The following is a 14,857-nucleotide window of genomic DNA, read 5'->3' on the forward strand; positions in this document are numbered from 1 at the left end:
TACTGCTCAAGTCCGCGACTCCAAAGGGAAAAAAGTACCACCTTGGAAGAGTTAAATTTTCAAATGCCCCTTTGTCTTCAAGACTTGCTGTTCGGTGGGTATCATTCCTGAACCAGCAGCATGGGCATCATCTGGGAGCATGGTAAAATGCAAATTCTGGGCCACAACCCAGACCTGCACTCAGCCAGATCCCCACTCGTTGGGGACGTACATCAGTGTCTGCAAGTATAATTCCTGCCTTGCATTCACGTGGGGTGCCTTTGGTAGCAATGACTTGCATGTGAACTGTGGTTTGCAAAGTGGGGGGGCTCTGAGGACCCCAGGGGTACTTGCATGTTGCATGAAACACATACATGTGGTGTTTGTTCAGCCACAGTGTCTAAATGCCAGGCTGTGTGCTAGGCTCCTGGAACAGAGTTGGATGACATTCTGGTGGGGAAGAGAGGAGTATAGCATAAGGGCAACAATCAAACAAGGTATAATGGTTAAGCCATAGCCCAAAGAAGGGCCTTCTGTGCGATGATTTAGGGGAGTCATGTCAGATAGAGATGGTTGAGCTGGGTTTTTTTTTTTAAGATTTGATTTATTTATTTGAGAGCAAGAGAGCTCGATCATAAGCAGGGGGTAGGGGTAGAGGGAGAAACAGGCACCCCGCTGAGCAGGATGCAGGGCTTGATCCCAGGACCCCAGGATTGTGACCTGAACCGAAGGTAGACACTTAACCAACTGAGCCCCCCAGGCGCCCCTTGAGCTGGGTCAGTTCATCCTGAAGGATGAACAGGACTTCTGCAGGTTCCAGGGAAGGGGTAGGTGATGGGGGAGAAAGTTGAAGCAGAGGCAATAATACTTATTTAACGTTGTCTGAGGAGGGTCTGGAGGGCTGCGTGCAAAGAGCAAGGTGAGGGGGCTAGCCCTGGGGGCTGAACACATTTCCTTCCTGTTGTTTCTTTATTATATAATAAATGTGAGAGTACAAAATACTGTAGAATTTGTCTTCTACCCAGTGCAGATCATCAGTAGCTTTACGAACCATTTTCTGAGCAAGTAGCCCATTTTCATCCCATTCCCTGCCCTTGGAAATAGGACAGGGCAGGACCATTGCTTCCCTTTTTACAGTTGGGGAAACTGAGGCTAAGAGAGGAGACACGAGGTGCTTCAAGGCATGCAGCTGTCTGCGGGGCGTTGGGACTGTGGTCAGGATCTGCCCAACTTCGGGCCCCATCCTCTTTCCACTGTGCCAGGCTGCCCTCTGTCAGTAAATGGGAAACCATTTGCCCCAGAAAAGATCTTTTACAGCAAAAGTCCCATGCAAGGGATGAGAGCAGCTTAGCCCTCAGTCTTTTCTCGCAGAAGCAGTGCTCTCCTTGGAACCATCAGTTTTCCACATTAGGTTTCCCATGGGTGGCTGAGGAGGCTGCAGTCAGGCTGCCCACCTGGGTCCTAATGAATAGCAGAGCCAGGATCAGGTTTTTCCTTCTTCCAGGAGCCCTTGGGAAACCCAGACAGCTGCATCTCCGGGCAGGGATGCCGGTCCCCTCACCAAGACCTGCTCCCACAGCCACGCTCTGAAAAACTGGGTCTGTTTGTTTTCCCAAGGGATGGCGCAGCATTTCTGAGCTACCGCGTCCTGGATGGGCCAGAGAAGGTTCCCGTGGTCCATGTGGACAAGAAAGGCTTCGTGACATCAGGGTCCATGATCGGGACATCCACAATTGAAGTGACTGCCCAAGAGCCTTTCGGGGCCAACCAAACCATTATCTTTGCTGTAAAGGTAGGATCGTGTTCTCCTCCTTTTGGAGTAATGAAAGCAAGAGCGTTGAGGCAAAAACGTTCCCCTCACAGTTGTAAAATGGATCTATTCACCTTCCAGCTGAGAAATTGTATGGAAGAATTTATTGAAGAATAACTTGGGGGCAAAGGTCCTGGAGGAAAAGCTATAGCATCTTCTGAATGTCAGAGCTGAAGTTCCTTAGAGGTTATTGATTGCAATGGCCTCATTTCACAGAGTGGGAAACTGAGGCCCAGCGAAACCTGTGATTTGCTGGGGCTGGCACCCCCGTGTCCTGACAGGACAGATGGTACCTGGAGCATGGTCGGTGCCCACGAGCAGTGACTGCGTGTGCTAGACACCCAGCGCAGAAATCATTGCATTACGTACGTGGTGACTAACCCATTTTACAGGCAAGGAAACAGACTCCTAGTGGAAGTGAGTCACTCTCGGTGGCTGCGAGGCAGGGTCGGGCCCTAACCCACGTGGGCTGGACTCAGGTTTGTGTGCCCTGGCCTCAGCACAATGCTTACCATGCCCCCCCGCCATTCCGTGCTCCTTTGTGCTAGGGACTTTCTCCTTGGGCGTCCTTGGGTCAGGTCCCCCAGATTTCCCACCTGTACCTCCTCCTAGCCACATTCTGAATCCTGAGTGACAGACGAGATGCGTGACTTCAAGTTTGAGATCCTGCTGGGGTCACAGACCTACTTCCTTAATTAATGCCTTTTTGCTTCAAGGTGGGAACCCTCCACCCTACTCTTTGAGTAAGTAGAAGTGACTCACTGCTCACCCTACTTCAGCAAATATGTATTGAGCACCAGCTGTATACCTGTCACTGCACCCACTGATCTTTATCCCAGAAATTAGGTCTTTTGAGGGGGCGGAAGTTCTGGCCAGGATAGATTTTACTCGGAGTCAAGGGACCAAGGCCTCCATCTCTGGAGCTCGGGTTCCCTCCTCCCCATCCTGCTTTCCCTGGAGCATCTGCAGGCTCCCAGCAGCTCCCAGTTAATGCCTCCTCTGCAGTCCAAATGGGCATTGTTTCCACTTAAGACACCCGGAGAGCCAGGTTTCCCAGAGAAACCAAACATTCAAAGCCCAGGGGATATTTTTGCAAATGTGAATAATGATCTAATTTTTCAAAGCCATGGGTTTTGACTCTTGTAGGTTGGGTTTTTTTTCGTAAGCCCGGCCTGCTGTGTGGGGAGGCAGGAGTCTCATCACTAGGCTGGGACACTCAGGAGACCAAGGCCTTTTCTCTTTCGTGACCCCCGAGTCGATCCAGCTCCCGGTCCTTCCTGAGGGAGGTGACCCGCCTGGGGGCAGACGTCTCGTCCTGGGGAAGCTGGTTCCCAGGGCGGTCACCACCACACCTGCTCACTATCCTCAGGTGTCTCCAGTTTCTTACCTGAGGATCTCCATGAGCCCCGCCCTGCACACCCAGAACAAGGAGGCTCTGGCATCCCTGCCTTTGGGAACGACTGTGACCTTCACGGTCCACTTCCATGACAACTCCGGAGACATCTTCCATGCTCACAACTCGGTCCTCAGCTTTGCAACCAACAGGTAGGCTGTGGGTGACCCTCATTTCTCACTGGAAGGCGTTCCTCAGTTGTACCTGGATGGCAACTGGACAGCCTAGTGCCACTGAAAGGAGACTTTGTTACCTGCAGTCGCCAAGAGGAGGGGACGTGCCACACTTCTAGGGCCACAGGGGGAAGCCCTGGGCTCGGCCAGGAGGCAGGAGTGAGGAGAAAGCGGGGCCCAGAGCCTTTATTACCATGTGGCAGGAAGCTATCGGTAATGTGCCCTGTTGGCCAGGAGGCGAGACACAGTGTCGGGGTTGGTTCTTGGAGGGCTTGTGGTAAGACTTGTGTGTGCCTGGGAAAGCCCCCCGCAGGGGAGACGCACACGTTCCAGCGCCCCGGTGCGGGTGAGGAAGGAGTCTGACGCTCACTGCCTCTCCTGTGTCTCACTGATGCCTCACTATAGCCTATTTGTCAAGGCTCAGAGAGGTCAAGCCACTTGCCCAGGGTCACACAGCCAGGAAGTGGTTTTGAATACCAGGTCGCATCTGGTTCCACGTGCAATTCATTTTGGCTCTTTGGAAATACAGCTGCAGCCACAGGCCTCATGTGAGGCGAGAGAGAGGGTGCTCTCCAGAGCAGGAAGAGAGCCGTGGCCTCAGTCTGGGCCTGCTGAAACCTCTGACTGGGTCTGCTGGAACAGTGAGTCTCAAAGCGTGGTCCCCAGACCAGCAGCGCCAGCAGCACCTGGGAGCCCTTAGAAATGCAAGTGCACAGGACCCAACACTCTGTCTTTTAAGGAGGCTTCCAGGCAATTCTAAAGCTTGAGAACTACTGCCCCAGGGGCCTGCAGACCAGCTAAAAGCAGGAGAGAGGCATCAGGCACAGGAGGAAGGAGGGTCTTGGGCGGGGGTGCTAGGGAGCATGGGAGGCAGAAGATTGTATCCAGGTGTGGGTGTCCGTTGTAAGTTGGCCTCCCCACAGGCCTGCGACAGACTTGTCCCCTATTGCTCACATACCCGGGGCCAGGCATGGGGGACGTAGCATGGTAGAAGGACCGGGGTTTGGGGTTAGACCCAGTTCAAGCCCCAGCTCTGCCCTTTGTGGGCCCTTCCTAGGCAAGGCAGCTCACCTCTCCAGGCCTCCGTCTCCACACCTGTTGTGTGGGGAACCTGCCTCGTCCTCAGGGCCATCAACTGAGGCCATAGTCGCAAAGGCCTCTGGCAAACCGTGGAGCTCCATGCATGTGGTATGGGCCGTGCATCTGTCTGAGACCTAGGCTACCCTGGAGGAAGCGGAGGCAGGTCCTCCCAACCCCTCAGCTACCCCACAGAAGTCCCGCTGGCCTTTTTGTGGTGGGAGCACCTCTCCTGGAGACCAGTCAGGGCTCAGGGGTCAGAAGGCACAGTGGAGGAAAGGGAGGAAGCCAGAGACCCTACCCCTCAGGCCAGCCAGTCCAGGCCTGGTGTTGACCAAGCACTAACCACGTGCCGGCCACTGGTCTCACTGCTTTATAGCCACCGACCTAGTTTCACACTTACATCAAGCCTGGGACGCGGGTACATTCTCATTCTCATTTTACAGAGGAGGCAGGGGGCAGAGGTCGTGCCTCCCGAGAGTGTCCCAGTTCACTGTTGGGAAGGGATTGGCAAGCACTTTGTAGGCAAGCGTTTGCCCTCTGGCCTCAGCCTTCCCCTCTGGAACGTGGGGGATGTGTGCCGGGCCACCCCAGCTGTGGGCCATGGGCTCCTCCCAGGGAAGAGGAGAGGAGGTCAGGTTCATGTGGCCTGTGGTGGCCCCAGATCTGCTTGGGAAACTTGAGCCAGGGGACGTCTGGGGCCACAGTCAGCAAGAAGCTTCACCGGGCAGGGGACTCAGTGTGTTTCTCCCTCTGAAGTCGTGCGCCCCTTCCCTGAGACTGAGAGCCTGCCTCCCCCTCCTGTGCCTAGAGATGAGTTTGTGCAAATTGGGAAGGGCACCACCAACAACACATGTGTCGTGCGCACCGTCAGCGTCGGCCTGACGCTGCTCAGCGTGTGGGACTCGGAGCACGTGGGCCTCTCCGACTTCGTCCCGCTGCCCGTCCAACAGGCCATCTCCCCGGAGCTGTCCGGAGCGGTGGTGGTGGGGGACGTCCTCTGTCTGGCCACAGTCCTGGTCGGCCTGGAAGGTAAGAGAGGTGGATACTGGCCGGGGAACCCTTCTGAATCCAGGCAGTCACGAAGATGGGAGCGGGCTCCTGTTGTAAGGGTAAGACAAGCCGAGCTCATCGGAGGTTCAAGAGCAGGTGTCAGAACCCATGTCCACAGCCCGACACGTGTACCATCTGGCCCTTTACCGAGCAAGCCTGCCAGCCCTGTGCTCACCTAGCGCTATTTGGTAGAAGTTTCTGCCACTGCGGAGATACCCTGTATCTATCGTCTAACGCGGGGGGCACTCACAATCCAACCCTGGAAATGTGGCTAATGCGACGAGGAGCTACTTGTTTCATTTGAATGCATTTCGTGGCTAGTGGTTACAGTGTAGGACAGAGTACCTCCGAAAGGAAATGTAAGCAAAGAATAGCTACTGGGCCCGTTCCACGATTTCCAGATTTCAGCCGCTCCCACACCACCTGTATATCCATGACCTACGTTACTTGTTTTGTTTCAGGTTTTCCAAGTGACTCCTTATTTTTTAATCTAATTAAATTCATTTTGAAAGGAAGTTAAACGCTGCCCTTAAAGAAAAACAAATCTAATGTGCCAGAAATAGAATGTGGTTGTTATTTTGTGGTATATATTCTATAATGTGATTGGCTTTTAACTAAGAAGTACTGTCCAGCACTGGCTCTTGAGCCTGACACCAACTTTGTTTGACACAGTTGGGGGTGGGCAGGGGCGGTCCTGTGGGGAGGGCCTGCACCCAGGTCATTCCAGGACAAGGGAATGATCAGGAGATTGCAAGCAGGGAGGCAGTGGAGAGAAAGGAGGGCCAGAGGTTCACTCTGGGCAGGGTGGCAGCTGTGCAGAGAGCAGGTGACCTAGACCTGCAGGTGGCCCCAGGTGGCCACGGCCAGGAGCGGGTGGGGGGCGGGGGAGGGCCAAGCCAGGGTGCCGAGGCCAGTGGGATGGCTTCTACCCTGAGGGTGACGAGTGAGCAGCAGTGTAGAGCATGGGGCTGGGCGGGGCCCCCAGGAGGCTGGCACGGTCACCCAGGGCACAGGGTTTGGCCGCAGTTTCAGATGTGGGAACGGTGAGTGACAGCCAGGGCTTCCTCTCCCAGGCCTCTCTGGAACCTGGAGCTCCTCGGCCAGCAGCATCCTCCACATCGAGCCCAGGACAGGCGTGGCTGTGGCCCGAGAGGCGGGATCTGTGACGGTTTACTACGAGGTTGCTGGGTACCTGAGGACCTACAAGGAGGTGGGGCTTCGGGGCATACGTGGCTGACCCACTCGGGGTGAAACCCTTAGCTTTCTATACTGAACACCTCCCTTTTCTCGAGAAAAGAAGCGGTAGCAGCTTGTCAGCGGTCAGGATCCGGAGTCAGGAGTCTGGGTTCTGCTGCCTACTGCCTCTGGGATTGGAACAAGCTCCCTTTTCTGCACAGGCCCCCGCCTCCCCACATTCAAAATGGTGCCATGACAGGGGCTGATGTCCTGGGGTGGCTGCCCTCCCCCCGCCCCCCGGCTCCCATGCACTCTGGTGGAAGGGCCGGAGCGTCCCCCGGGGGCGTCTCCCCAGGAATCTCGGCGTGGGCAGGCCAGCACGGTGATGTGGCGTCACCAGCAAAGTTAAGCCTCCCTGGCAAGTCACCTCTTGACGCTTTCTGGAGGCGAACAAAACCGTTCTCTCTTCTATTTATCTCCAGCTGAGAATGAATCAATGAGCAACGTCTGGCTGTGTTCCAAATGTGTCTCATTTTAGAGCCAGCGTGCACATGATCGAATCCAGCAGTTTAAGCTAATAGCTCACATATTTAGTGCTGGGGCTGTGCAGTGGGTGAGCCGGTCCCAGAGAGGGGCACCTTGTGACTGATGAAGCTGTGCCCTCCCCGGAGGAGCCGCCAAGAGTGGGCAGGGGCTGGGGCGGTGGGGAGCTGGATGAGAGAGCATGGCATAGGCAAAGGTGTGCCGGGCTCGAGAGCGCAGCCCTGGTGGCCGGAACCTAGGCAGTGGGGGGAAATGGAGGCTGGCATTGCAATCGTGATCCACCCTGGGTTCCAGGTAGTTCTGTGGGGTGGTTAAGCATGTGAGCTCTGGGGCCAGGCTGCCTGGGTTCCCATCCCAGCTGGGCCACTGAGAGGCTGTGTGGCTTCGGGTAAGTTATTTCCCCTCTCTGTGCCTTGGTTTTCCTGTCTGTAAAATGGACAGAAGAGTGTTGTTAAGGATTAAAGGCACTCACATATGTGAAACATTTAGAATGGTACTCAGCAAATGTTCAGTAGGTATTAGCTGCAACTGTTACTATTCCAGAGCAAAGAGGTGGAAGCTTATGCCAAACCCAGGAGGGATTCATCAAGGATTTTTTTTTTTTTTTTTTTTTTTTTTTACAGTAGAGAGTGATCTAGATCAGAGGTAAGGTTTAGAACGGGTCCCGGTGCCTGGCAGTCTAAGAGCCCAGGAGAGGGGGAGGAGCTGCAGGGTAGCCAGCCAGGGGGCTGAGGATGGGCCTTCAGCTGGCACTGTTGTGTGGCCAGAAACTAAGGGTGGGTTTGGGGAAGATTAAGGAGGGGGGTCACCAGAGCTTGAAAACCATTTGGAAGTAGGGAATGAGGGAATAAGAGGCTTTGGGGATGACTGCCCCGGGGTCTGGCTTGGATGACAAGGTGGATGTTGGTCCTTAACCCTGACCGGAGGTTGGTGGGGGAGGTTAGGGATGCAGAAGGAGTGGCCAGCGTGGGTGGAAGATGAGTGAGTTGAGACATGGCCAGCTTGATGTGGTTGCAGCTCCTCTATGTGGGGCTGATGGTGAGGCAGCAGGTGTTTCTGGAGCTCCGGGGCAGAAAGCTGGAGATGGGGTGGGGGTCTAAGGACAGAAATGGTTCTGGAAGACCTGAGAGTGGATGGGAACATGCAGAACATACCAGAGCAGGAGGGGAGAGGAGCAAGGCCTTGGGCCCCCTCTGCAAGGTGTGAAGGAGGAGGAAGAGGAACGGGGAAGAAGACGGTAGCATGGTGGTCAGAAGGAGTCCAGGAGAAGATGTGAAGAACTAGGGCCGGGGTGCAGGTGCCTACCAGTGAGTCTGGAGGTGATGGGGCCAGCCTGTGGGCCTGCCTATGCTTCTGTGTCAGCCATGGCCCTGGGAGCTGCGTGGGCTTTGGGGAGGAGTGAGACCCCATCCCGGCTCTTAGGGAGATCACGTTCCTGGGAGGCAGGAAGTGCTGAGTGCCTGCCCAGAGGTGGGTAGACAGACTTCCAGCTAGAGGGGGTGACACAAGCTGGGCCTGCAAGGGGTCCGGCTCTGATGGGGTTAGGCTCTGCAGGGGAGGGTGGAAGCTTAAGGAAGGCACACAGCTGGAGGGGTTTGGGTGTGGCCAGTGCAGGATGAGCAAAGGGGATGGGCAGGGAAAAACCTGGGAAGACTTGAGTCTGGGGGAGCCTTCCCTACTCAGGCTGTGTGAGTTGCATTTTAGGGTGATTTATTTTGAATAAATGACAGTAAAGTAAAACAGCGCCTTCGCTCTTTGCCGAAAGACTAATTAACCAAACTGATGAACAGAGAAGTGATGGCAACCTCCACGGGAGCCAAGCTCTGCGCCTCACCCCAAACCGTTGAATGAATTCAGGCCTGCCGTTCAGCTCGTGCTCCGCTGTTCAGGAAAAGCAGCCTGTTCAGCGGGAGAGGGCAAGGCTGCAGAGTCTGACTGGCCCGGGGTCTAACCCCAGCTCCACCACCTCTGGGCAGGTCTTCCAGATGTTGAGCCTCAGTTTTGTCCCCTGTGCAATGGGCCGTGCCCATAAACAGGCAGCAGGGTGAGGTCAGGAAAATGGCCGGCATGGAGCCCACACATGATTGGTGCTCAGTGTAGCTGCCTCGGCTCCCTCCCCAGATAGTGATTGGTGTCCCTCAAAGGATCGTAGCCCGTTCCGTCCGCCCAGGCCAGACCAGCTTCCAGGAGGCCTCCAAGGTGACTGTCACCGTGGGAGACAGAAGCTCTAACCTGAGAGGTAGAGAGTGAGGGGCTTGCTTGGTCTGGGGGAGGGGGGGAACTGGGCTCAGGGACTCTGCTGCGGTTTTGTCTGCTTTTCCCACTCAAACTCACGCCAAAGCCAGAGAGAGCATTTAAACCCCTGCTGGCCCATTCCTTCCAGCTTTTTAGAAATCCGAGTCCTCCACAAGCGGAGACCATGAAAAGAGATCTTCCTAAAAGAGCCTGGCACCCAGAAACGGCCTGTGTCTGAGCTGGAAATGCCACTTCAGCCCTAGGGCACCGAGTAAAGAAAGCCACACGTCACCCCCACTAATCCCAGAAAGTAATGACTTAGCAGGCCTCACTGCTGATTTTGATTTCTGTAATTACCTCTTCCAAGTCATGCATAGAACATTCGACCCTGTCCCCTGCCTATGACAGCCCTGGACACCAGCTGTCAGAAATAAATACATCAATACGGGCTGTTTTGGGGTTGGTTTTCTTTTTTTTTTTAACCACTTAACTGGTAGAATTAAATACAGCTGTTCTCGTTCTGATTGATGAGGCAGCTTTACTGCATCCAGTAACCTCTGTTTTCCTACCTCAGTGCACGGGGACAGCACCGTGCAGTTGCAGAAATGATACTCAGTGTATTAGTGGGGAACTGTTGCCCTCCTGATGTCCAGAAATAAATTGCCCATTTTCCCCTGCTGACAGGAACAGATGACGTGCATTAGTGGGCCAACCCATCTGCCGGGCCGCTGGATGCAGGCTCTAGCCCAAATGCTCAGATTCGGATCTGAAACTGCCCACGATTCAGAATGACCCTCCTCCTCCCTAGAATTGTCCTCAGCTTTTGTAAACTGTGGCAGCATCGTGAAGCTTGGGGCAGCCCTGGGGCACCCCGTGTGCGTCATTTTGCAGCCCCGCCGGCCTGTGTGCGGCCTGCTCTCGCTTCCTCATTTTGGGGCTCCGCGGGCAGGTACAGAGGCCCAGGTGGGCCTGGCCCATGCCCTTCTCACCCCCTTCCCGTCTCCAGGTGAGTGCTCCCCTGCCCAGAGGGAAATCATGGAGACTCTGCATCCAGAATCCCTCATTAGCTGCCAGCTCCAATTCAAGCAAGATGTCTTCGATTTCCCAGCACGCGACGTTTTCACGGCAGAGCCAGGATTTGACGCAACTCTGGGTGAGTTTGCAAGGGTCTCAGTGGGAAGACTGGCTCCTTTGGGTGTGTTCGGCTCACTGTCCCTCTGCATAGAGGGACGTTGTCTGTCGGGAGCTCCGGGGACCGATGCCACCCCTCTGGCCACTGGCCCCTTCCGGCCACCAGGAGGGGTTGGCAGGCCTGTGCTGGGTGGTGGCCGTTCTCCGCAGCCCCCACTCCATGCAGCAGGAAGGACACTTCTGAGTTGGAAAAGCTGGGTTTGAGGTCCAGAGCCAGTGGGTGTTGAGGCTCTGTGACCTGGGCAGGATGGTGCCTTGCCTGCCCGCATGTCAGGGCCGAGTGGTGCAAACGAGCCGGGGCTGGAAGGGTCCTGGGCCCACATGGCGTGTCCAAGCATCACCATTCCATGGCCCGTGGAGCTGAAGGCTGGTGCCCTGGGGTTGGAGCGACTGCCTGGGCCCCCGGCATGTGGGCCAGGTGACGCGGAGCGTCACCAACACAACCTGAGGAGAGGAGTGCCCTCCTGGGGCACTTCAAGGGTTCGGTAGGATAGTTCCTGCGACCTGCTTAGCACAGTGCCCGGCACACACTCCTGTTACCGAGTCCTCAATGGTAGAGGCCAATGTCATTATGATAATGACTGTTGATGAGTGTTTGGCCCACTTTTCAGTTCCTTCCAAGAACATGCTGCCCAGTCTTAATTAGGAGGAGTTAGCATCAGCATGACACCTGGCCGTAAGCCCAGCCTGCCGCGCCCCATGGCTCGGGTCAGCACCCGGGCCGCTGCCTAAGACGCAGGAGGTGTGTCCTCAGGACACGTTGTGTGTGGGGCCCAAGCGCACGGTTGGGCACGGAGCAGGCACCTGGGGGTCCCGTGCCCTATTTATTCGCGAATGTGGCCCCATGAGGGGTGCGATGTTATTCCCACTTTATTGAGGGAAACTAGCCGACTCACCGAGGGATGCTTGGCTGGCTTGGGCGTGGAAGGGACTCCAGCACAAGCACCCTGGTTCCAGACTGGGGGGCTCTCCAGGGCCCCGCTTGACAGTGTCCATTTAACTCATTTGTCTACCCAGGGCAGGCATGGAGGATCCAACAGGTATCAAAATCGTCCCAATCCATGCCTTTCCAGAACTTTCTGCTGTATCTGGGGCCATAGGCCGTACTGGGAGTCAGCCCCAACTGGCCTGTAGCCCAGCATTGGGTCAAGGTATCTGTTGATCGTTTACTCACCGTCCCTCTGAGCCAGGACGGCTGGGCCCTGAGATGTGGAGCTGGCCCTCGCCTTCCCACCCCAGGGAATGTCAGGGCGATGCGGATCTGGTGAACCAGAGCATTCTGAGAAAGGAGCGAGCAGGAGTGCTGGTCACAGAAAGCATGTTCAGGCTGGACCAGGGGTACCAAAGAGGGATGTCCTTGGAGGGTCCCAGAGGAGGTGATGCCTCAGTTGGGCTCTGAAGGATGAGAAGGAGTTGCCAGGAGAAAGAGGAGCATCAGGGCACGGGCGGGAGAGGGGACCGTGTGGAACATCCTCGTCTCCACAGGCCGGTACCTCTGCTCCGTCACAATGCACAGGCTGACAGACAAACAGCTGAAGCATCTCAGCATGAAGAAGACGGCGCTGCTGGTCACCGCCTCCATCCCGGGCATCCACATCCCAGGAGAGCACGTGGGCACCGAGGTGCCCTTCAGCCCAGGGCTGTACACTGACCAGGCTGAAATCCTTTTGAGCAACCACTACACCAGCTCGGAGGTCAAGGTCTTTGGTGCCATGGAGATTCTCGAAAACCTGGAGGTGAGTGGCGTCCATGCACGAGCCGGGGGCCTTGGAGAGGACCAGGAGGCAGGGAGGCCCAGGTGGAACGTGGAGGCCTGGACCACCTCTCTTTAAAATGAAAAATTTTTTTTAAAAAATGTAAATATGCCTTATCTTCTTCCTTCCCCCAGCATTACCATTATCTATGAGCCTGTGTAATTGTATTAATTACTGTGACTTCTGCAAGTCTTCCCCAACCAGGAGTTAAGTATGCGAGGCCAGTACTTAGCATAGGGCTTCCCTAGCACATAGTATGTGCTCAGTGAACATTTCGTATGTTCAATGAAGGAAGTCAGTGCAGGAATGCACACTGACATGGGGCAGAAGGAAAAAGCCCTAATCCCTGACCTATCACTGACGCCTGCACAACTGGGGACAAGTCCCTGGCTCTGGGCCTCGGTTTCCCCGTCTGCTGAATGCTGGGTGAATGGTGTCCTGGGTCCTGCTGCCCAGCAAGCTGGGAGAAGATCTGGGGTGATGTGGTGAAGGGGTTTTTGGCTCCACTGTTTGCTTCATCATCCCTTGTCTTGCTGCAGTGAATATGACTGAACATTCTTGGAGTGAGACAGGGATGAATTCATTGCTGGTGACAGAGGGTCTGCCAGGCCCTGGGGTTGAGCTGCTGGCGATCGGCCATAAACAGAGCTCCAGGCTGTTCCCTTGGAAAGTTGGCGTTTGATGATAGTTCATGTTAGCTTAGCATTTTTTTAAAGAGCACTTGATTAGAATTCAATGATATTGATTTGTCCTTTCTTAAAAACACTCCAAGTATAGACACTGTGCTCCTTCCCTGACTTTGCAGATTTCACGCTGTCAGAAGTACCCAGGCATCATCACCTGCCTAGGAAGAGGGCTTGGGGAGGGGTCTCCACCCCTGGCCTTTGGGCCCAGGAGGGAAGCCCAGCATGTCAGGCAGAAGTGGGGGGTGCTCCTCTCCAGCCCTAATGTCTCTCCCAGGTGAAATCAGGGTCCCCAGCTGTGCTGGCCTTTGAGAAGGAGAAGTCTTTGGGGCTCCCCAGCTTCATCACCTACACAGTTGGCGTCTCGGATCCCGCGGCCGGCAGCCAGGGGCCTCTGTCCACCGCCCTGACCTTCTCCAGCCCCATGACTAACCAAGCCATCACCATTCCGGTCACCGTGGCCTTTGTGATGGATCGCCGAGGGCCTGGTCCTCGTGAGTCACGGGATGGGGCACAGCTGGGATGGGCCTGGGTGAGGAGGGCTGGACTGGGTGGTCTTGGCTGTTTGTGGGAACCTGGGGGCGTCGAGAACTGGACGACTCAGAAACGCAGAACATCCTGCAAAGCGAATATCACTCATTCGAGCAGCCACACGTGCTTTGCTTCTCCGTCTGTTCTCAACATGGCAGCCAGAGGGATCCTGTTGAAATGTGACTAGATCATGCCCCTCCTCTGCTCAAACACTCTGCTATAGCTCCCACCTCCCGAGGGAGATAAAGCCCAAGTCTCTCCAGTGTCTTGAAAGGCCCAGCATAATCTGCCTTCCCGACCCATTTATGCTTGTCTCCCCCTTGAGCACCTTGCTCCAGCCACGCTGGCCTCCTTCCTGTTTTGAGGACATATGCAGCCCCCAGCTAAGTCCTTGGCATTCACTGTTCCCTCTGCCTGGGATGCCTGTCCCCCAGATAGCCCCTTGGCCCCCACCCCCACCTCCATCAAACCAACCTTCCCTCAAACATTCTCTGCTCATATAGTAGGAAACTTTGAACCTTACTTCCACTCAAACCCGTTTCCTTCTTCCATAGCACTATTCTCAACTGTCAGCCTATAGAATAATTAATACAATTAACTATGATTGCCACTGGTCTTCCGCAGCTGGAAGCTAAAGTGCTGTATGTGGGGACAGTGCTTAGAACAGGGCCTACCTAACATACAGTAGGTGCTCAGTAATAGATGATTCACTGATTCTGTAGTCATTATTAGCACCTGCTGTGTACCAGGCCCTGTGCTGGACAGAGGCCTGAGAAGCCCGCCACCTCAGATAGGGCGTGGGTTATAAACACAGTAAGAAAGGAATGATTGTAAAGATGGGCCTTAAGAAGTGGGAGGCACACGGAGGGGGTAATTTTACCTCTGCCAGCTTGAGGGTGCAGTTCAAAGGGGCTGCTTACACCAGGTCTGGAAGGAGGAGTGGCCAGGGGGAGGGCGAGGCAGTCAGAAGGACCCTGGGGTGATGTGCAGGATGAAGGGCTGGGCCGTGAGGAGCCTTGAATGGCAGGCCGAGGACTCAGGCTTTTTCTTTTTTTTTAAATTATTTATTTATTTATTTATTTATTCTTATGTTAATCCCCATACATTACATCATTAGTTCTAGATGAAGTGTTCCATGATTCATTGTTCGTGCACAACACCCAGTGCTCCATGCAGAACGTGCCCTCCTCAATACCCACCACCAGGCCAACCCATCCTCCCACCCCCCTCCCCTCTAGAACCCTCAGTTTGTTTTTCAG

General features: G+C 55.1%; 1 protein-coding gene across 2 annotated transcripts in view; it reads left to right on the forward strand.

Moving 5' to 3' along the window:
- Positions 1-14,655, forward strand: part of NUP210 (nucleoporin 210) — a 100,888-nt gene extending 86,233 nt beyond the window's left edge. The window contains exons 30-37 of one of the 2 annotated variants that reach the window (XM_081822783.1): positions 1,597-1,771; positions 3,159-3,334; positions 5,244-5,464; positions 6,559-6,695; positions 9,326-9,443; positions 10,446-10,592; positions 12,116-12,366; positions 13,345-14,655. In XM_081822783.1, coding sequence (XP_081678909.1) covers positions 1,597-1,771; positions 3,159-3,334; positions 5,244-5,464; positions 6,559-6,695; positions 9,326-9,443; positions 10,446-10,592; positions 12,116-12,366; positions 13,345-13,785 — 1,666 coding nt within the window. In that variant the 3' untranslated portion in view covers positions 13,786-14,655. Of the gene's footprint in view, positions 1-1,596; positions 1,772-3,158; positions 3,335-5,243; positions 5,465-6,558; positions 6,696-9,325; positions 9,444-10,445; positions 10,593-12,115; positions 12,367-13,344 lie in introns of those variants that run through there. The other variant, XM_081822784.1, reaches the window with a different exon arrangement.
- The last annotated feature ends 202 nt before the right edge of the window (positions 14,656-14,857 follow it).

This window comes from Leptonychotes weddellii, chromosome 1 (assembly GCF_054177405.1).
Source record: "Leptonychotes weddellii isolate Sample4059 chromosome 1, ASM5417740v2, whole genome shotgun sequence".
Taxonomy (NCBI): Eukaryota; Metazoa; Chordata; class Mammalia; order Carnivora; family Phocidae; genus Leptonychotes; species Leptonychotes weddellii.